A 22190-nucleotide genomic window follows, 5' to 3' on the forward strand; every position below is an offset into this window, starting at 1 on the left:
GAAGTAGGTTAAGTTGTTGCACTCCGGGGGGGACGCGGAGAAGCTCAGCCATCTTCTGCCGCTTGACCTCTGCAAGTCCTCTAGGACAGCCAGTCATGAACTGTCGTGCTCCAGGAAGCGCGGCGGGTTTTCCTCCAGTGAGTCACACCTCCCATCAGATGGACCAGATGGGGGTGTCCTGGGATGAACACAGATGTAGTAGGCGGATGCAAAAGATGCCTTTCTTTATATACATCACATACTATACATCACATACTATACATCACAAACTATACATCACATACTATACATCACCTACTATACATCACATACTATACATCACATACTATACATCACATACTATACATCACATACTATACATCACGTACTATACATCACCTACTATACATCACATACTATACATCACATACTATACATCACATACTATACATCACCTACTATACATCACATACTATACATCACATACTATACATCACATACTGTACATCACAAACTATACATCACATACTATACATCACCTACTATACATCACATACTATACATCACATACTATACATCACATACTATACATCACAAACTATACATCACATACTATACATCACCTACTATACATCACATACTATACATCACCTACTATACATCACATACTATACATCACATACTATACATCACATACTATACATCACCTACTATACATCACATACTATAAATCACCTACTATACATCACCTACTATACATCACCTATGGCACATCACATACTATACATCACATACTATACATCACCCACTATACATCACATACTATACATCACATACTATACATCACCTACTATACATCACCTACTATACATCACCTATGGCACACCACCTATGGCACATCACATACTATACATCACCTAATATACATCACATACTATACATCACCTAATATACATCACATACTATACATCACCTAATATACATCACATACTATACATCACCTACTATACATCACATACTATACATCACATACTATACATCACCTACTATACATCACATACTATACATCACATACTATACATCACATACTATACATCACCTACTATACATCACATACTATACATCACATACTATACATCACATACTATACATCACCTACTATACATCACATACTATACATCACCTATGACACATCACGTACTATACATCACCTACTATACATCACATACTATACATCACATCACCTATGGAACATCACATACTATACATCACCTACTATACATCACATACTATAGAACACCGATGGCGCATCACCTACTTTACATCACATACTATACATCACCTACTATACATCACACACTATACATCACATACTATACATCACATACTATACATCACCTACTATATATCACCTACTATACATCACCTATGGAACATCACATACTATACCTCACCTATGACACATCACCTACAATACATCACCTACTATACATCACCTACAATACATCACCTACTATACATCACCTACTATACGAGTTACTCCACTGCAAAAGTAACTAGTTACCAGTAAAAGTAACTATTGTCGAAAATGGCAATCGTGTTATGCTGACAGTAAAAGTAATTAGTTACATTACCGGTTACTGAAAAAAGTAACAGTGTTAGTATATAGATAGATAGATCTATCTTATATATATATATACTGTATATATATAGTATTACAAACTTCAATTGTACAAAACAGTATAAGCAGAATTACAGGAACATAAAAGTACAATTCTACATAACAATCACTGCCTACTATAGATCACCTATTATACATCACAGACATTACTATTCATGAAGATGGAGGAGTCGACCAATAGGATGCCCCCGTTTCAGTGACGTAAAGAGGCGGGGCTGGAGGCTCGTATGCATGTATGTATGTGTGTGTGTCTGTGCGCGCGCGCGCGTTATGCCAAGCCTCCTCCCCTCCTTCCTCCGGCTAAGGGTGCAGGGTTGCGGTGTGTTGGGCAGTGTGCAGCTCCACTCTGCACTGAATGAACCACGGCTGGCTCCCCACAGCCCACGCAAGAGGCTCCGCGGCGCCACGGCAGAGAGGATGCCCCGCTGAGTCAAGGGATAGGTCCGGGAAAGTCAACCGGCCGTCCCCTTGCTACCTTTCCTTCCTTCCCTCCTCCTTTCGTAGCCAACCCAGCAGCAGCAAGCGACACCCTCCTTCCTTCCACCGGGAAGCGAGAGAAGAAGACGACTTCCACTTCCCCGCACCTTGAAGATACCGTGTTTTTTTTCTTCCACGCGTGGAGCTTTTGTCCATGCCGAGCGTGGATTGTATGGAACAAGGCCTTTTGCACTGACGTCCTAGCAGTTAGCAAGAAGGCTAACTAGCAAGCTACACCTGCTAGCCGTCATCGTTTCCCACCGAAGACTCGTCGGATAACAAGTTTGACTTTTATCGCCTAACCCCCCCCCCCTCCGCCACTCACTTCTCTTCCTTTTTTTGAAAGTGTTTTATAAATTCAAACGAGCCAAGTTTATTGTTTCCGTTTTACGAAACGTGCCACACTATTTTTTTACACCGGTAAAATAAGCTAGCAGCTTGCCCGACCTAGCAACCTAGCCTCTGCACTTAAACGCATGACTTTTTTTTCTTTGTTTAGTCGTTTCATGCGGTTTGATCCACATTCAGCACACCGGCTGGTTACATTCGCTGGCCGGGTTAAAGCGGCTGAATGAAAACAAAGGAACCAAGCGAAGACTTCAAGCTAGCTTTGCCTGTCGATGCCCTGCAAGTCGGACTGCAGCCTTTTTGCTTTTTATTTCATTCTACTGCATTATTTATTGGGAATACGACAGCGGTGTCTGAGCTGAAGCAAGCAAGTCGAAGAGGGAGGACGGACCGTCGCCGATCGGGTGTAGCTGTGACGCCGCATTCCCCCATGAACATACAGAGGTCACATCCTATTAACATTTCACGTCATGGGAGATCGCGGCACAAATCGCACGACTTTGAAGACTTGTCTTGCTTGAGGACAGCGAGCGAGTCCCACCACAGCTTCAGCCCCAACCTCGGTTCTCCCAGCCCGCCGGAGACCCCGGACTCGTCGCACTGCATCTCCCGCATCGGGGACTACCTCCTGCTGGAGCCCCTGGAGGGGGACCACGTCTTCAGAGCCGTACACCTGCACAGCGGGGAGGAGCTCGTATGCAAGGTGAGCGCACCTGTCCAGGTGGGCATGCATGCATGCATAATGCACCTCATCAAGCCAAGCAGTTAGTTAGCCTGCAGCTTCCGGTCTGCCCCGCTCAGTGATGGCTGGGATGGGGAGCCAGTGGAAAAAGTGAATGGGCCACGGTGTGGATTGCATGACGTAACGTTGACAAAGGAGCGGACACACACTCACACTGTCTCGCAGTACCTCTCCCACGGTTTATGCACGTATGAACTCCAATGCAAGACCTGCATGACAAAAGAGAATGTTAATAACTATCATTCCCAAAACTATCATTCGTGATGTAATACATTCATTTGTAAAAAAAAAAATAATAATAAAGACAAGCAATTAGTGGCTTGCAGTGCCCTCAGGCTGCCGTGCAAGGCATTATATTTCTTTTCATTTTGCATTGCTATCATGCTTATGTTGTGTCGCCATACAACACACGTGACCCATCCCCACCTGTGTCATTGGTCTGTGGGTGGAGGAGTGTTAGACGTCGTGGGGTTCTGGTTCTTCTATCCACAGCCACCGGACGGAGGAGCGGTTCTTCACTTCAGCTGTTTCTGCTGGAAGCCAATTAGAAGAAGGGAGGGAGGGAGGGAGGGGAGGACTCTGTTGCCATGGCAACCTGAGACTGTAGCGTGTTATGATTGGCAGAGAGAGGACGCGTTCATGGTTTGGGTGTGACACGTGACCTTGGTGGCCCTCCAATTAGCTGTTCGGAATTGGAAGTCGGTGAGTCCTGTGTGTCCGCCATACATAGATGCATTGTTTCAAGTGGAACAAGAAGTTAGCCACTTCACAACATAATTCGAGACAATGTAGCGCAAGTGTTGCAGGCTTGCTGAAGACGTAGTGACCGCATCTTTTGTTCTTGAATCACTTTGAGCCTCTGCAGCAGAATGGGAATAGCTACAAAGTGGATGCGGATGTGCGGCATTGGAGGGAGTGCCTCGACATCAGGTGTCTCAACTGTCACGCAGGCGTAAAAGGAAGTTAGGCACTGCATCATAGAACCGGAATGCAAACTTCTTGACAGGTATTTTAGCGGAGGCAGGTTCTGTGACTTCATGCGTTGTCATTTTTCACATTCTCGACTGTCACACGCGCATAAGAGGAAGTTAGCCACACCACAACGAGGTGTGTGACATACCAGTCTCTTCACTTTGGGGTTCAGTCCTGATGTCCTGCGTTTTTCTCCGTCCGCAGGTGTTTGACATCGGCAGCTACCAAGAGTCACTGGCGGCCTACTTCGCCCTGGGCCGCCACCAGCACATCAACCAGATCCTGGAGGTCCTGCTGGGCGAGACGCGGGCCTACGTGTTCTTTGAGCGGAGCCATGGCGACATGCACTCCTTCGTGCGCACCTGCAAGAAGCTTCGGGAGGACGAGGCCGCCCGGCTCTTCTACCAGATAGCCTCGGCCGTGGCGCACTGTCACGACAACGGACTCGTCCTCCGCGACCTCAAGCTGAGGAAGTTTGTCTTCAAGAATGAAAGCAGGTGAGTTTTATTTACTTATATGTAAATAGGATATAATAGAAATAAAATGTGCATGTGTATCACTGTTTGAAAAGCAGCAGAATTCTTATTGCAGTATACAGTAGAATAATTGTTGACTGTTTACAGTAGATTAAGATAAGATATGCATTTATTCGTCCCTCAGTGGGGAAATTTGCAAGAGTACAGAATCAGTTAAGCAGTACAAAATACGCAATATAAAAAAATAAACAATATAAACAACCCAAGTGTTAACAAAATCAACAGTTTTACAAAGAGTTATATACAAATACAGTATGCACAGTTTCATATATGAAACAAAATGAAATATATTCATTCATTCATTTTCTGTTGCGGGGGGTGCTGGAGCCTATCCCAGCTGTCTTCGGACGAGAGGCGGGGTACACCCTGGTACGCCCTGGACTGGTGGCCAGCCAATCACAGGGCACATATAGACAAACAACCATTCACACTCACATTCATACCTATGGACAATTTGGAGTGGCTAATTAACCTAGCATGTTTTTGGAATGTGGGAGGAAACCGGAGTACCCTGAGAAAACCCACGCATGCACGGACATGCAAACTCCACACAGAGATGGCCGAGGGTGGAATTGAACCCTGGTCTCCTAGCTGTGAGGTCTGCGCGCTAACCACAAGACCGCCGTGCCGCCAAATGAAACATATGACCAATCTATTTATAGAAATACTTCACATTGAACTTAATATATTGCATTTAGAACCTTAATATTGCACGTGGAGGTTGATGAGATATTATTAAACAGCAGGGGGCTTTTATGTGTATGACTTTATTATGATGTTCATGACCACCATACAGTATATGTTTCCTTTTATGGCTAACAATATTTCCAATGCATGTGGAGTGAAGGTAGGAAGTATTTTTTTTTTTTCAAGGCTGGTCTTAATTTACTGTCGTCCTCTGCTGCCCCCTGGCGGCATCTTGAGAACTTCACTTGGCAATGACCGCATGTTTCCTCGTGGAACACGTCATGTCATTCCAAGTGGAGAGGAAAAAAAGAAGGATGGTTGTTGTATGGAAGTTGAATGTTCTGCTGATGATGCAGACGGGTGCGTACAAAACCTTTCCTGCAGGTAGAACTGTAAACATTCGGCAGCACACGGACGAAGTATATGAACATAGGACCACTTGGAGTAGCGAAGGCCAGTATAGTATGGATCTTTGTGTACTGCTGTCCATAGACGCATACTCCTGACTGGGATGGAGAAAGCTCATCAGGCGTGTAAAGTGTTTTCAACAATACGCACCTCTGGTGAGGTTTTAATTAGCCAGGCATCATGGTGGAAAGGTGGAACGCCTGCCCTCTCACGTTGCCAAGTTGCTAAGGCAGCTTAAACGGCTTTTTTTCCTCCAGGAAAGACAATCCGCGCTTATCTGGGCCCACTTTAAGCATGCACTGATGTTTTGTAAAAGGCTTTTATCTAAAGTTAAAGCAAATGTCAGCGTTAATCCCCGGGGATTATGTGCTCCACTTCTTCTCAGAAGACGGGCGTCAAGGCAAATTAGCCTGTTTTTATTTGATGAGTATTTGATGGAAGTAGTTGGTAGTGGGGTAATGCTACGCCATGGTGGTGCACATCATAAAGAGGCCTCGGTGATTTTTACTTGGGGTGCACCATCGCTACCATTGTCGGGTGGATACATGAGGGAGAAGTGCTGATGGCGGTCGTGTGCTCTTGTTTTGTGCGTGAAGAAGCGTGGTGAAGCTGGAGAGCCTGGAGGACACGTACATCCTGGACGGGCGCGACGACTCGCTGTCGGACAAACACGGCTGCCCGGCCTACGTCAGCCCCGAGATCCTCAACGCCGGCGGCAGCTACTCGGGCAAGGCGGCCGACGTGTGGAGCCTGGGCGTCATGCTCTACACCATCCTGGTGGGGCGCTACCCCTTCCACGACGTGGAGCCGGGCTCCCTCTTCAGCAAGATCCGCCGGGGCCACTTCAACGTCCCTGACACGCTCACCCCCAAGGCTAAGTGCCTGATCCGCTCTATTCTCCGCCGGGAGCCCACCGAGCGCCTCACCTCCCGTGAGATCCTGGAGCACCCCTGGTTTGCTGCCGCCGCCGCCGGAACCCCGGGGGCCACACACAGCCGAGGGGAGCAGGAGCAGCTGGTCCCCGAGGTGAGCATGGAGGAGGTGGAGATGTTCAGCTGAGCGCACGCCAAGCACAAACGGACCAGCAGCTCTGCCGCCACAGGGACGGGGGGTGGGGGGAGGCGGGGCAGGGCGGGGTTTCGCCACGGAGCCCCAGTAGTTTAGCGAGGGTTTGTCGTCACTATGAGGTGTTTCCATCTTTGCTTCTCTACCATTTCCATGGAAACCTTGAAGCATGACAAACGCCATCGTGGCCCCACACGGCCCCCGGGACACCACAGGGCCCCACACGGCCCCATGTGGCCCCCAGGACGCCGCCACTAAAAATGTAGCAAAACTTACTTTTTTTTCCCCCCTTTGTTTTGATGTGCTGGTCGTGCTAGACGGCCACCATGTTGACACTATGGCAAGCATGAAGGGACATACGAGCACGGCCAAGCCACACCCCCTTTTCTCTTAGCCCGCCCATCAATAAACCAAAAGAAGATGAAATGTATATCTATATTGATAGAAGTATCAAATCTATATTCCACAGTAGATTGCAGGGTTTTAGCCCCACCCTCCACAGGACAGGATCTCTGTTTCAAGCCCTGCCCCTCCACTCTTTTTTTTTTTTTGGTGCCAGTATCCCCGCCCCCCAGCAACAGTATTGCTCCGCCCCCACCATCGTGCTCGGATGTTACTTGAATTTTTATTGTATTTTTTTCCAATAATCAACCTCATTATCAGCATGCACCCCCTCAATGCTATAGCTTGCCTGCCTTGTGGGGGGTGGGGTGGGGGGGGTTGGACATGGTGGGTGCGCTTGATTCTTCAAAAACAAACCATTTGCTCCCGCAGCAGGAATCCTACTGCTTTTCTTTTCTTTCTAGACGGAGCTTCCTCTTTCTTTCAGTTGGTGCTGAGTTGGTGCTAATCTTTTTGTTTTCACGGGGGGGGGGGGGGTGGTGCATGGTGGTGCATGGTGGGATATCTGCCTCAGATCTTCTGATTGTATCGTACAAGAAACTTCTGGTGTTTTTGTCCTTATTGAGCAAATAAAAGTTGTGAACTGTTAGCGCAGCCTGTTCGTCTGTTCCAGGGTCAAAATGCGGCCAACATTATGAACTCCGCACACCACATGGACTAGGTTAGTGCTGCTATTTGTCCACACAGCATTTGGAAACATCAACATCTTCATTCCTATCGCCATCTTGGCCTGGGTTACCTGGCTTCCAGTTGCATAGCACATGCTAACATGCTATCACCCTATGGGGGAGGAATTTAATAGTAATAATAATACTTGATACTTGAATACATGAAGTATTATTTCAAGTAAATGTGTTTTAATGCAGAATTTTGTCAGGTATACTCTCATATAAGCTGCAATTACCTTTACACATACTATATATATATATATAGTTTATTTCAAACAAAAAAACATTCAGAGTACTACAAACCAACCAAAATCAATACAAAATAAAAGAAAATACATATGTATATATATGTACACATGTTCGAAAGGGAGTGGGAAGAAGTCAAATCTTATCTAGTCCCACCCCCCAACCACCCAAATTCCAACTTCATCCCAACAAAAACATACATTATTCCTTATCAACACAGAAAATCCCATACAGTACATAGTCTAGTACAAAAATAAAAAAAAACCCCAATGAACATAATGAAACTTCATAATTTTACCCAATTAGCAAGTTAGCATCGTACTAAATTCCATGCGGGAGCAACGTCGTAACTTACCAAAGTACTAACCACATGTTTGATGAGTACCCATTTGGCCCGCGGGCTACGAGTTTGAGACCACTGCTATATACTGTCATGTATTAAAAATCCAGGGTGTAGAATGGGCCAATTGAAAGTCGGCAGCCCGACTAAAGGAACAATTATTATTTTAAAATGTATTATTTTTACTTTATTTGACAACTATACTGTATATCAACTACAGTACATCTAAATATAATGCTGCCATAAAGTGTTGCTATTACCGTCTCTTACCGCTAGAGGGCGTCCAAGAACATTCATTCATAATTCTACCTCACATGTGGCTTAAAATGTAAAATATATCAAACTTTTCTTAATAACAATATCCTACTTTCTAATCAGAAAATGTGACATATTTTGCCAAAAAAATACATTATACAATATAAAAAAATACATAAACAAATACATACACACACACGGGTGACTTTTAGCAATATATTTTAGCAATATATTATATTTTTCTTGACAAACCACAACGAGTTTTTCTTGTAAATGCATGATTTGAGTCATGTAATATTATTTACATATTTTAATATATCTCCTATGTATAATCCTGCTAAAATAAACAAGAGTAAAAATGTACAAAATGGAAAAAGTTTGTAGTCAACAAAAAAGCTGGAGCTGACTGCACTTGCACATGTCCCCCGCAGGAGGTCGCTGTCGTGCTGACGTGAAGGTGTGTAGCAGCCGACATCTAAAACAGTGGGAGGAGCCTGACGTGGACTAAAGTGTCTTTCTATGTTGTGGTCCACTCGTTTCCCTCCAGTCCTCGTCAGTGCAGCTGTGACGCTGTCACTCCGCCGCTATCCCGTCGCTTTCCCTAAGAGCAGAGAAACCGAAGCACCGGGCAAACTCACCTCTCGTGAAGCCTGACAGCTAGCCTCAATTGCCGGACAATGCACCACCGGCAGCACCGGTACTAGCAAGCAAGGCTTTACCGGATAAAGAGCTCGTTGGAGCGGAGTAAAGGAAGGACGAACGCCGCTGCCTGTGGAGGAGGAGGAGGAGGTGGAGGAGGAGGAGGTTGGCGAGGGAAGGTAAGCCCGCCTTTTGGTGCTTATGTGTCGGCCACCAGTTTGGACGGCTGCCGGTCACTTTTTACTGAATTAATCAATCAATTAATTGCATTTTTAACGCTGTGCGCAGCTGTTACGCATCACTAACAATACATATATATACACATACACACACGTATGTATATTTGTATATTTACATATATACTATGTGTGTATGTATATGTGTGTATGTATATATATATATGTATGTATATGTGTGTATGTATATATGTATGTGTATATATGTGTGTATGTATGTGTGTGTATATATATATATGTATTTTTTATATATGTATATATGTGTGTATGTGTATATAATATATATATACGTACGTATATGTGTATGTATGTATATTTCATGTGATGGTGATGAGAGCCTGACTCCTCTTATTTGAAGTTGAAGCCCATCTTGAGTTGTCATTCGCATGGAGCGTGCAGTAAGTCGAGCAAAGTACTGTGATTGTCTTGTACTGTACAGTATTGCAGTATTATATAGCATGTCAGCAGCCGACCAAGACAGTCATGCTGAGTGTGTAGCTGATGGTGCTGGCACTAATACAGTAGGCAGGAGTGGCGGCCATATGAGAACGACGGCGTCCACGATGATGCGGCCCCCGAAGAAGGAGCACATGTTTGGAAATATGTCACGACAAGAAAGCAGCACGCCGTGTTTGTGTTTGTGTTTGTGTTGCCGCTTCCTAAATTTAGAGAGCAGAGTGCGAGGCGTCACGTTGCTGGCAGTGATGGTATTATCATAAGCCATATTTAGCATAATTTATTAACCTATCACCCCACACACACACACGCACCGTGTACCTACAGTATCATTCCATAATCGGACCGTATCGGACATTCTTTACGTGGCCCCGGGGAACCGTTTTGCACACTTTCTTCCTCTTTGTTGTTGTTGTGCCCAATAAGTAACAATATGGCCGCTTCAGGCCTTGCTGTTATTATTATTATTATTGGTTTGCTCTTCTCAAAATAACCAAACAGAGGGACCAAACAAGAACCAAATCCAGTAAATAGTCGGTGACGCCATTGTCCGCTTGTTGGTTGTGGCGACTATGAAGAACGAAGATCTCAACATGGATTCGCCGTCCATGTTTGTAGTGTTTGTAGTTTGTTTGACACGACAAAGAACCCATGGTTTTTCTGGAAGCCTTTGTTGTTGCTGGTGAAGCCCAGACTTTCTTCTCCCCGGGTCCTGGGTCTTCTCACAGGCCTACTACTGGTGGGCCATATCCTGACCAGATGCCCGAGCCACCTCATCTTCTCACCTTATCTCCCAAGGAGAGGAAGGTAGATTGGTTCCAGCTTACCCCGACTCCTTTCCTTTTCTTGTTGTTGGTAGGCCCGCCCCGCCCATGTAAAATGGTCCAATCCCGTCAGGCGTAGCGATTGCATGCGAAACTTGGCAGGACATTCTCAACCAAGAGGAAACTCTAAAAGCCACGATACTCCCTCCTTGTTATCAGAGCACACGCTGCTGCTTGCACATGGTCCGTGCTTCCTGCTGCTGCTGTTGCTGCTGGCGGTGGACGACAAAGCCCCCGAAAAAGGGTGGCCATGAAAGGCAGGGTGTGTTCTAGAAGGAAATGGTGCGTCGCCGCCGGTGTGGCCTCCGGTTGTGTGCTGTCGTTTAGAGACGAGAAGGAGAGGGAAAGCCTGGAGAAGCCAGCCAGCCAGCCAGGCAGGCGGCGTCGGCATCGTTACACAAACGCTGAGTGTGTTTCGCCAGTCAGGCTCTCAGTGTGACGCCAGCTTTCTTCTTGGTGTGTGTGTGTGTGTGTGTGTGTGTGTGTGCGTGTGTGTAAACAGTGTTTGTTTGCATCAGCAGTTTGTCAACAAATATTAACATGCAGCTGCCGTCACAACAACGTGTAGTCCTGCTCCCGTGGAAGACAAACCTTCTTTTTATTCATGCAAAAACAATATTTTTTTTTTTATATTTGACATTTCAGATTCTATTTCTTCAAATGTCAACTTTTTATTTCCTTATTTTATTTTTCAACTTTTTCGAGTCGCGTTCCAGCAAATCCAGAATCAGAGAAATCTATCCAATATAAAGATGACCTTTATCATACTCATCATCCAGGAAAGAACATTAGTTATGATTGACGGGCATCAGAAAGTAGATTTGAAGGAAGGGGATTGTTCAATATTGTAATATTTTCAACCAACCTGTGGATATTTCCGTACAGTATATGGATGTTGTAAATGAGTAGTACTCCCAAGGTAATCCAATGGTATTGGACTATCATGCCAGCAGGGAAATGGCTGAATCCTGGACACATGCAGTGTATGGATGTTAGCGATGTTAGCGATGTTAGCGATGTTAGCGATGTCAGCGATGTCAGCGATGTTAGCGATAGTAGCAATAGTAGCAATAGTAGCGTTGTCAGCGATAGTAGCGTTGTCAGCGATAGTAGCGTTGTCAGCGATAGTAGCGATGTCAGCGATAGTAGCGATAGTAACGATAGTAGCGATAGTAGTGATGTTAGCGATAGCAGCGATAGTAGCGACGTTAGCGTTGTCAGCGATAGTAGCGATGTTAGCGATGTTAGCGATGTTAGCGATGTTAGCGATGTTAGCGATAGTAGCGATAGTAGCGATAGTAGCGATGTTAGCGATGTTAGCGATAGTAGCGATGTTAGCGATAGTAGCGATGTCAGCGATAGTAGCGATGTTAGCGATAGTAGCGATGTTAGCGATAGTAGCGATGTTAGCGATAGTAGCGATGTTAGCGATGTCAGCGATGTTAGCGATAGTAGCGATAGTAGCGATGTCAGCGATGGTAGCGATGTCAGCGATGTTAGCGATGTCAGCGATGTTAGCGATAGTAGCGATGTTAGCGATGTCAGCGTTGTCAGCGATGTCAGTGATGTCAGCGATAGTAGCCATAGTAACGATGTTAGCAATAATTGCAAAATTAGCGATATTAGCGATATTAGCGATGTCAGTGATGTCAGCGATAGTAGCCATAGTAGCGATGTCAGCGATAATTGCGATATTAGCGATATTAGTGATATTAGTGATATTAGCGATATTAGCGATATTAACGATATTAGCGATATTAGCGATATTAGCGATATTAGCGATACTAGCGTTGGCCAACACTTTACATCCCGCTGTAGACAAGAAAATGACTTCTACCGGTAGAAATGAACGAATGATTAAGCCGAATCGATGAATGAAATGCTGTCATGGCGAGCGGGAACGTTCGTGTGGGGAAGGATTTACCCGGCGGACCCAACCCCAACCTAAACGGTTAGCCGAATCTCCTCGTACAGAGCGATTAGGAAAAATTCCATATTCACAAATGCAGAATGATGTTATGTAAGCCAAATATTCACCAGTTGTCTTCTGAACTAAAAATATTATACCAATCACTGCAACAACAACATGTTTGATGAGATGCTTTTATCTTGACGTGTATTTTCCGTTTTTATTCCAAATCATTTCCTGCATTTATTTGTACCCAGCGTCATAAGCCTTTAGCTTCATTGCTAATCCAAAGCAAAACAGGGGCGGGGTAACAGGGTAGGGTAACAGTATGGGCGAGGGGCAAAATCATGTTAATTGTGGTTCCGGTGTGCGCACAGCTTTAAGATGTCATTTCAACATTAAACTTTGGTATCAAGGTGGGGGCCTCAAAGTAGCGTCTCGCGGGCCGCATTTGGCCCATGGGCCGCAAGTTTGACAACCCCTGGTGTTAATGATGCGAGGCAGACGAGTGTCAACATTTTGTGTCTTTGGAAGAATCCATCATCAATTGTTATCATGTCTGCTGGTTTTCTGATTAGTTATTTTTTTTTAGTTATTTTTTTCTCAGGTGATTTCTACTTTTTAAATGTTTATTGTTATTATGACACATTGTGTGTTTTATTAGAGATGCTGTCTCGTGGTCACGTGCTAGTAGGAGGGGTGGAGTCGGTGTGTGAAAGCCCCCCTGTGGGGGACACTTAAGCCCCCCCGATGATGACACAGCATGGAAGGAGGTGGGCTGGAAAAAACACGTATGCCCCCCCGCTGTGCCGCATGTTATTCCAATTTTCGGATCATCTACTAAATATTCATCAGCTCTGAAATCTTTGACTCAAAGCGTTCCGAAATACAGAGAAGAAAGAGGCTGGCCGGAAGAACGTCTGGTCCAGACTTGAAGTCAAATATCTCAATCTTTGACTTTCATGTCCCTCAACCCAACACACGCATTTGGCTTTTTCTTTGGCTTATTGGCTTATTGTCTGTGTGAGCTTGGCAGCTATAGAGTTGACCTGGGTTGAACTGCAAGGTATTGAGTCTCAGCGCCCCCTGGTGGTGTTGTGCATGTAGCGTGCTAGCTTCGTATTAGCGTTGAGTGTTTATCGGTGGGGGGCCAATCCGTCCTCTGCGAGGAGCAAACATGCAAAGACTGAGGAGCAACGTGTGATTTTGTATCCTTCCGGCGGCGTCGCTCCACTTAAGAGGAAACCTAAATCATATTTGCTCGGGAAGGCGTGCGTGCGCATTCCTAATGGCGTCTTATTTACACCATGTGTTGGCTAGCTGGCGGAGGGGTGGGGGGGCGCTGGGTGAAGTATTGGCAGCGTAGCAGACGGAGCTGCAGGAGGCCTTCGTTGTCGCTGGTGATGGCTTGAAGGTGTGGATGCTCCCCACTAATCCAAATGCTGTTTCTGTCACGCAGCCCCCCCCCCCCCCCACACGCACAGCAAACACTCACCTTTCCTTTACTTTCCTGGACTCCGCCCACTCTGCTGTGATTGGTCAGTCAGGGCTTCAGCAGCTTGAAAGTCTCGTCCTGAGGTCTCGTCTTTCTCCTTGGTGAGTCAGTTGGCGCTGCATTGATTTTATGGTCCTCACTTGGCCTGTTTTACGTGTACACACACACACACACGGATTAGCGATGTTAGCGATGTCAGCGATCGTAGCGATGTTAGCGATGTTAGCGATGTTAGCGATGTTAGCGATGTCAGCGATGTCAGCGATCGTAGCGATGTCAGCGATCGTAGCGATGTCAGCGATCGTAGCGATGTCAGCGATCGTAGCGATGTCAGCGATCGTAGCGATGTCAGCGATCGTAGCGATGTCAGCGATAGTAGCGATGTCAGCGATGTTAGCGATGTCAGCGATAGTAGCGATGTTAGCGATGTTAGCGATAGTAGCAATAGTAGCGATGTTAGCGATAGTAGCGATGTTAGCGATGTTAGCGATAGTAGCGATGTCAGCGATGTCAGCGATGTCAGCGATGTCAGCGATGTCAGCGATGTTAGCGATAGTAGAGATGTTAGCGATAGTAGCAATAGTAGCGATAGTAGCGATGTCAGCGATAGTAGCGATGTTAGCGATGTTAGCGATAGTAGCAATAGTAGCGATGTTAGCGATAGTAGCGATGTTAGCGATAGTAGCGATGTCAGCGATGTCAGCGATGTCAGCGATGTCAGCGATAGTAGCGATGTTAGCGATAGTAGCAATAGTAGCGATAGTAGCGATGTCAGCGATGTTAGCGATGTTAGCAATAGTAGCGATGTCAGCGCTGTCAGCGCTGTCAGCGCTGTCAGCGATGTTAGCGATGTCAGCGATGTCAGCGATGTCAGCGATGTCAGCGATGTCAGCGATGTTAGCGATGTTAGCGATGTTAGCGATGTTAGCGATAGTAGCGATAGTAGCGATGTCAGCGATGTTAGCGATGTTAGCGATGTTAGCGATGTTAGCGATGTTAGCGATGTTAGCGATGTTAGCGATGTTAGTGATAGTAGCGATGTCAGCGATAGTAGCGATGTCAGCGATAGTAGCGATGTCAGCGATGTTAGCGATGTCAGCGATGTTAGCGATGTTAGCGATGTTAGCGATGTTAGCGATGTTAGCGATGTTAGCGATGTTAGCGATGTTAGCGATGTTAGCGATGTTAGCGATGTTAGCGATAGTAGCGATAGTAGCGATGTCAGCGACGTCAGCGACGTCAGCGATAGTAGCGATGTCAGCGATGTTAGCGATAGTAGCGATGTTAGTGATGTCAGCAATGGTAGCGATGTTAGCGATGTTAGCGATGTTAGCGATGTTAGCGATGTTAGCGATAGTAGCGATGTTAGCGATAGTAGCGATGTTAGCGATAGTAGCGATGTCAGCGATGTTAGTGATGTCAGCGATGGTAGCGATGTTAGCGATGTTAGTGATGTCAGCGATGGTAGCGATGTTAGCCCGATGTTAGGTGGCCTTTCAGGATCGTGGCGTCCTTGTGCTGAGAGTGGGGGGGGTGGAGTGTCATTGGGAGCAGCGGTCGCCTCCTCACCCAGGAGAATAAATGTTTAACATCATCAAGCCCCGCCTCCATCCCCAGGCCGGCCACTAATTAGCCTCTGATGAAAGGCTGACTGCCGATGGATAGAACGTGGATGTGTATAGCCGCCGGGGGGTGTGGCCTGGGGGGGTGTGTCACCCTCAGCTTTCCTAAAAGATGACTAACTTTTTTTTGGGGAGTTTGGATGTGATCAAGAAAAGCAACATACGCTTGATTAGCATCTAGCAGGACGAGTCAGTCCAAATGTCTTCTAGTCTTGGCTTCCTGTTGACACGCAAAGGACTTGAGTTTTAAACCAGCAACTTAACCCCAAGGCTCCCCAGGAAATATACCTTCCATGTAGCAAAACATGTTTAACATAAAGCATCTGGCCAAGAGCAGGTCATTGGAGGCCTAGCATCCTAGATAGATGTAGCTACAATGTCCACCAAAAAGGGCCAAAGGGAGGCTGACGTCATTGCAGCACCCCAATGAATGTGTTGTTTAGACGCAATGCCTTATGTGCATTAAACCCATATTGGTACATGTTTGTATCTTCATCAGGTGTATTGCTGGAGTGTTAAGTTGCTGTAGGATGACTTTTTCTGTAAGAGGACTGTAGCGGTGGTATAAGATATGACCTTTTGGGTTGACGAGATCATTGGCTGGTCCTGCTAGAGAATGAGCTACTGACATCCAACTGGCAGGCAGCAACGTATCTAAACAATAGTTGTCAAGTCAAGGAGATGGGAATTTAACCATCGACTCCGCATGAGCTGCAGGCTTGAACCTTCATCATCATTTCCACGTTGGAATGATGTTTTCATTTCAGCTTAGGAAAGTTGTGTGTGGAGTACTGTATGAGTTTCTTCTTCCTGGAACTATTCCGTCCGGACTCTTCTTGCCAGAAGGCACTTCATCACTGCTTCATCCTGCTCCTCTTCCTCCCGCTATGAAGTCTTCAGCTGAAGTATTCCCTTTCATTTGTTTGGAAGACTTTCCTGAGAGGTGTCACCACGATGTCCAGGAGGAGAAGGTCCAGGCGTCTGCTGGAGTCTCGACACCTTTTCTTGGCGTCTTATTGTGAAATCCAAGGAAACAAGCTGTGAGAAGCCCCTGATGATGTCGCCATTTGTCAACGTTCCTGTTTTGGAGAAGAAAGCTGTGTGTGGAATGATGCTGTCTTTGTCCTCCATCCATGGATGGCGACTTACTTCCTGATGGCAGGAAGCCGGTGTCGCTGCACTCCAACACGACTGAATGCTTCCTTTCACACAGGAAGTGGCGTCTTCGTAGGCCTTTATACAGTTTAAGTTTGATTTTTGTGCAAATGCCAAGCAAGTCGGTACAAGGGTAAAACGCATACGTATGTGTGTGTATGTATGTATGTATGTATGTATGTATGTATGTATGTATGTATGTATGTATGTATGTATGTATGTATGTATGCATATACGTGTGTATGTGTGTACACGTACGTGTGTGTGTGTGTGTACACGTACGTGTGTGTGTGTGTGTACACGTACGTGTGTGTGTGTGTGTACACGTACGTGTGTGTGTACACGTACGTGTGTGTGTACACGTACGTGTGTGTGTACACGTACGTGTGTGTGTACACGTACGTGTGTGTGTACACGTACGTGTGTGTGTGTGTGTGTGTACACGTACGTGTGTGTGTGTGTGTGTGTGTACACGTACGTGTGTGTGTGTGTGTGTGTACACGTACGTGTGTGTGTACACGTGTGTGTGTGTACACGTACGTGTGTGTGTACACGTACGTGTGTGTGTACACGTGTGTGTGTGTGTGTGTACACGTACGTATGTGTGTGTGTGTGTGTACACATATGTATGTGTACACATATGTATGTGTGCACACGTGCGTATGTATGTATGTGTGCACACGTGCGTATGTATGTATGTGTGCACACGTGCGTATGTATGCGTGTGCACACGTACGTATGTATGTATGTATGTGTGCACACGTACGTATGTATGTATGTGTGCACACGTACGTATGTATGTATGTGTGCACACGTACGTATGTATGTATGTGTGCACACGTACGTATGTATGTATGTGTGCACACGTACGTATGTATGTATGTGTGCACACGTACGTATGTATGTATGTGTGCACACGTACGTATGTATGTATGTGTGCACACGTACGTATGTATGCGTGTGCACACGTACGTATGTATGCGTGTGCACACGTACGTATGTATGCGTGTGCACACGTACGTATGTATGTATGTGTGCACACGTACGTATGTATGCGTGTGCACACGTACGTATGTATGCGTGTGCACACGTACGTATGTATGCGTGTGCACACGTACGTATGTATGCGTGTGCACACGTACGTATGTATGTATGCGTGCGTGTGCACACGTACGTATGTATGTATGCGTGCGCGCACACGTACGTATGCATATGCGTGCGCGCACACGTACGTATGCATATGCGTGCGCGCACACGTACGTATGCATATGCGTGCGTGCACACGTACGTATGCATATGCATGCGTGCACACGTACGTATGCATATGCATGCGTGCACACGTACGTATGTATGTATTTGTTCAAGGATGAATAAAAACGTGTTTGTCATTTTAATTGTTGATATTTGCGTTGTCGTCTGCAGGCGTGTGAGGACCCGAGGCGAGCTGAGTAAATATCGTATGATGAGCATCCTCGTCCTCCAGCAGAGAGCCAAGGTAAGAACTTTTGGTTGACGTTTTTATCATATTACAAATTGGGAAAAGGATATTTTTTTTATTTTTCATGTCTTTGCTTGTTTTGCTTTTCTGAGTGTGAAATGAAATGTTTGCGTCGGCCATCTCCTTTCTACTATGTACAGTACAATAGTTACTCCACGTACAATACAGTAAATATATAGTATTTAGAGTATTTACTGTACTATGTCAATCACCACCATTGTGTGTTTTGGATTAAAGTTATCATTTGTTGGTGGGCAACATTAAGGAAAGCTTATCTGGCTTACAGCCACGCCCATATAAGGAAGTCTGCACCTCTGTGATGTCACAAAGGGACAGTCTTACCACGCCTCCTGAAAGCGAGCGTTTTGAGTCATCCCAAACTTCTTTCAGAGCTTCAGGGATGTGAATCCTTGGCATGCTTTAACACCGGAATACAGCATTCTAACGACATTTATTGGTCAGAAATGGGGAAAAGCATCATAGATCCGCTTTTAAACATTCCATGGAAAATGTATTTTCCCCAGACGTATTAGCACGTTAGCTGGCAGGGTGCGGGCTCGGGAGGCGGCGTGTGCGTCAGTGTGGTACAATCTGGTGTTCCACAAATGAGGCAGCCAATAAAGGAATTTAATATCCTCCTCGTTTATTCAATTGAGTCTGAGATGAGATTCCCTGCGCCTGTTAAATATTTCATCCGCGCCGGCGTGTGACGTCGGGGTGTCCTCTGTGCAAACACACAGTGGCCGTTCCACGCCGTCGCGTTGCTTTGAGCGGAGACCTGATCTCCATCAATCACGGGGGCAGAAAGGGCGGCTGCTTTATGACGTCGCCGCCTCAATCCCATTGTTTGGCACGTACTTAATTACCTCCAACTCATTCCACACGCTCGCTGCGCTGCGGCGTGGGGCGTTGCAGCGACGCCGGCGTGGCACCCGGGTGCTCTGGGTGTTGATGTGCCGTGAGCTCCACCAGACAATTACCACCTTATTACAACCGGGTCCATCCGGGTGTCTGGAGATCACACAATTTGCTATAAACGGGTCTGTGCAGGATTCGCCACTCCATCCCCCCCGACCGCTGGTCCAGGACGGCGGCCATGTTGAGTTACGGCAGCCGTGCCAATTTCCTCTTAACGACGTAAGGGACACCTGTAGACACTCCAGATGAGACGATGCACTCCTTTTTGTCTTTGCGGAGATCATCTTCTTCCCTTTGCATGAAGGAAGTGTTGACTTTGACTGATTGTTTAGCCTTACACACACACACACACACACACACACACACACACACACACCTGATGGATGATGTATTGGTGCAGCGGGAAGAAAGCAATCAATATCAAATGTCTTCTTTTGCTATTGAGCACAAAAAGTGGCAGGAAGGTGCACTATGTGGACAAAAGTATTGGGACAGACAATCATAAAAAAAAAAAATAATTAATTAAACCGATCAATAAGAGAGCGGACTAGACTGCTTTTACTTCCTAATTCTCCATCCTGTGGATATATATACGTATATATATATATACACACACTTTTTATTTTATATAAATAAAAAAAATATAAATAATTTTATTATATATATAAGCATTTTTTTATTTCCATTTTTTTAAATAAAAAAAAATTAAATTTTTTAAATAAAAAAAATTCTAATTTATTTATATATATATCCTATAATTGTTTTTGCTTTGATTTTAATTGTTTTTAATATATATATATAAATAATTATTTTTGCGGAAAAAAAATATTTTTTTAAAACTTCAAGCTCTGAGTATGTCAATGTACTTCATAGAAATACCACATGTATGTAATGAATGACAGCGGTGGCTTCCACGGATGCATTTAGTGATGGTGATAGTGATATCCATGCAGGTTTCATGGCCGCATGGATGCATACCAACATGGCCGCATGGATGCATTCACATACGTGTGCGATTCAGAGCGATGAGGCTGATTAAGAGCAGTGCATCACTGCCGGAGAACAACCTTGGCGTTCATATCTAAGGCTGTGGCAAACGCTCGGCGAGCAGCATTCCCCAGACTACGGCGCGGCGGCCCGAACAATGAGCTGCGTGTGGGCGGCCTCGTACGATGGCGAGATGCACTTCAGGCTTCTTTTGTTTTCCGTTCCTTTTTTCTTTGCAGAGGTTGAGGTGCCTCTTTAAAAATGTCTTCCTTTTGACCTTGACGACGGAATTCACAGCCGTCTTTGCAAAATGAAAGCAATCTCTTCCTCTTCCTGATTCAACCATCAGCTGGTTGGATCACATGTTGCCAAATGTTTCCTGGAAGCTCCTGAAGAGATGGTTCTCCTGGCCATCCATAGCTCTTCAGGAGGAATCATACAATCTCATCTTGACCTTGTCTTTACCACGGTCATCTCACTCGCTGCCTCAACGGGCTACAGGTAGAAGAGTACTGAATATGCCAAATAAAACACACGCAAGCTTGCCAGGAACCTAATGACTCTTGAAGATCCTGGTTTCCATCCTTTTCAGGTCTTTCCTTCGTCAACAGGCAGCCATACCTGTCACTCATTCTCCTCTTTGTCTCCACACTTGGCATTTCATTTAGCTCCACCTGGCTCACCGCCTAGACGGGCTGCAGCAGGATGGATGGATGAGAGTACTATGGATGTACTATGGATGTGTATGGAGAGATTAGGGATGGATGGGAGTACTATGGAGTAGATGTGTATGGAGAGATTAGGGATGGATGGGAGTACTATGGAGTAGATGTGTATGGAGGGATTAGGGGTGGATGGGAGTACTATGGAGTAGATGTGGATGAGAGTACTATGGAGTAGATGTGTATGGAGGGATTAGGGGTGGATGAGAGTACTATGGAGTAGATGTGGATGAGAGTACTATGGAGTAGATGTGGATGAGAGTACTATGGAGTAGATGTGTATGGAGGGATTAGGGGTGGATGAGAGTACTATGGAGTAGATGTGGATGAGAGTACTATGGAGTAGATGTGGATGAGAGTACTATGGAGTAGATGTGTATGGAGAGATTAGGGATGGATGGGAGTACTATGGAGTAGATGTGGATGAGAGTACTATGGAGTAGATGTGTATGGAGGGATTAGGGGTGGATGGGAGTACTATGGAGTAGATGTGTATGGAGGGATTAGGGGTGGATGAGAGTACTATGGAGTAGATGTGGATGAGAGTACTATGGAGTAGATGTGGATGAGAGTACTATGGAGTAGATGTGGATGAGAGTACTATGGAGTAGATGTGGATGAGAGTACTATGGAGTAGATGTGGATGAGAGTACTATGGAGTAGATGTGTATGGTGGGATTAGGGATGGATGGGAGTACTATGGAGTAGATGTGGATGAGAGTACTATGGAGTAGATGTGTATGGAGAGATTAGGGATGGATGGGAGTACTATGGAGTAGATGTGGATGAGAGTACTATGGAGTAGATGTGTATGGAGGGATTAGGAGTGGATGAGAGTACTATGGAGTAGATGTGGATGAGAGTACTATGGAGTAGATGTGTATGGAGGGATTAGGGGTGGATGGGAGTACTATGGAGTAGAT

At 45.6% G+C, this 22190-nt stretch overlaps 2 protein-coding genes across 2 annotated transcripts in view; both read left to right on the top strand.

Moving 5' to 3' along the window:
- Nucleotides 1–1906: 1906 nt before the first annotated feature.
- On the top strand, nucleotides 1907–7890 carry trib2 (tribbles pseudokinase 2). Its single transcript, XM_058056672.2, has 3 exons — nucleotides 1907–3188; nucleotides 4404–4696; nucleotides 6427–7890. The coding sequence occupies exons 1-3, from the start codon at nucleotides 2709–2711 to the stop codon at nucleotides 6887–6889; spliced, it is 1236 nt and encodes a 411-aa protein (XP_057912655.2). The 5' UTR covers nucleotides 1907–2708; the 3' UTR covers nucleotides 6890–7890.
- A 1426-nt stretch (nucleotides 7891–9316) lies between these two features.
- klhl29 (kelch like family member 29) overlaps nucleotides 9317–22190 on the top strand; it is a 124767-nt gene continuing 111893 nt past the window's right edge. Inside the window, exons 1-2 of the mRNA XM_058057548.2 lie at nucleotides 9317–9624; nucleotides 18565–18637. The gene's annotated coding sequence lies outside the window, so the exon portion shown is untranslated. The remainder of the gene's footprint in view (nucleotides 9625–18564; nucleotides 18638–22190) is intronic.

The sequence above is a fragment of the Doryrhamphus excisus genome, linkage group LG19, assembly GCF_037039965.1.
Source record: "Doryrhamphus excisus strain RoL-2023G ecotype Guam linkage group LG19, RoL_Dexc_Guam_v1.1, whole genome shotgun sequence".
NCBI classification, from domain to species: Eukaryota; Metazoa; Chordata; class Actinopteri; order Syngnathiformes; family Syngnathidae; genus Doryrhamphus; species Doryrhamphus excisus.

Excerpts from the sequence above, each read along its gene's own strand:
- trib2 (XM_058056672.2), top strand. The coding sequence starts at position 2,709 with ATGAAAACAAAGGAACCAAGCGAAGACTTCAAGCTAGCTTTGCCTGTC. Across the intron at positions 3,189-4,403 it reads GGGAGGAGCTCGTATGCAAG|GTGTTTGACATCGGCAGCTA; the intron begins GTGAGCGCACCT and ends CTCCGTCCGCAG. Across the intron at positions 4,697-6,426 it reads GTCTTCAAGAATGAAAGCAG|AAGCGTGGTGAAGCTGGAGA; the intron begins GTGAGTTTTATT and ends TTGTGCGTGAAG.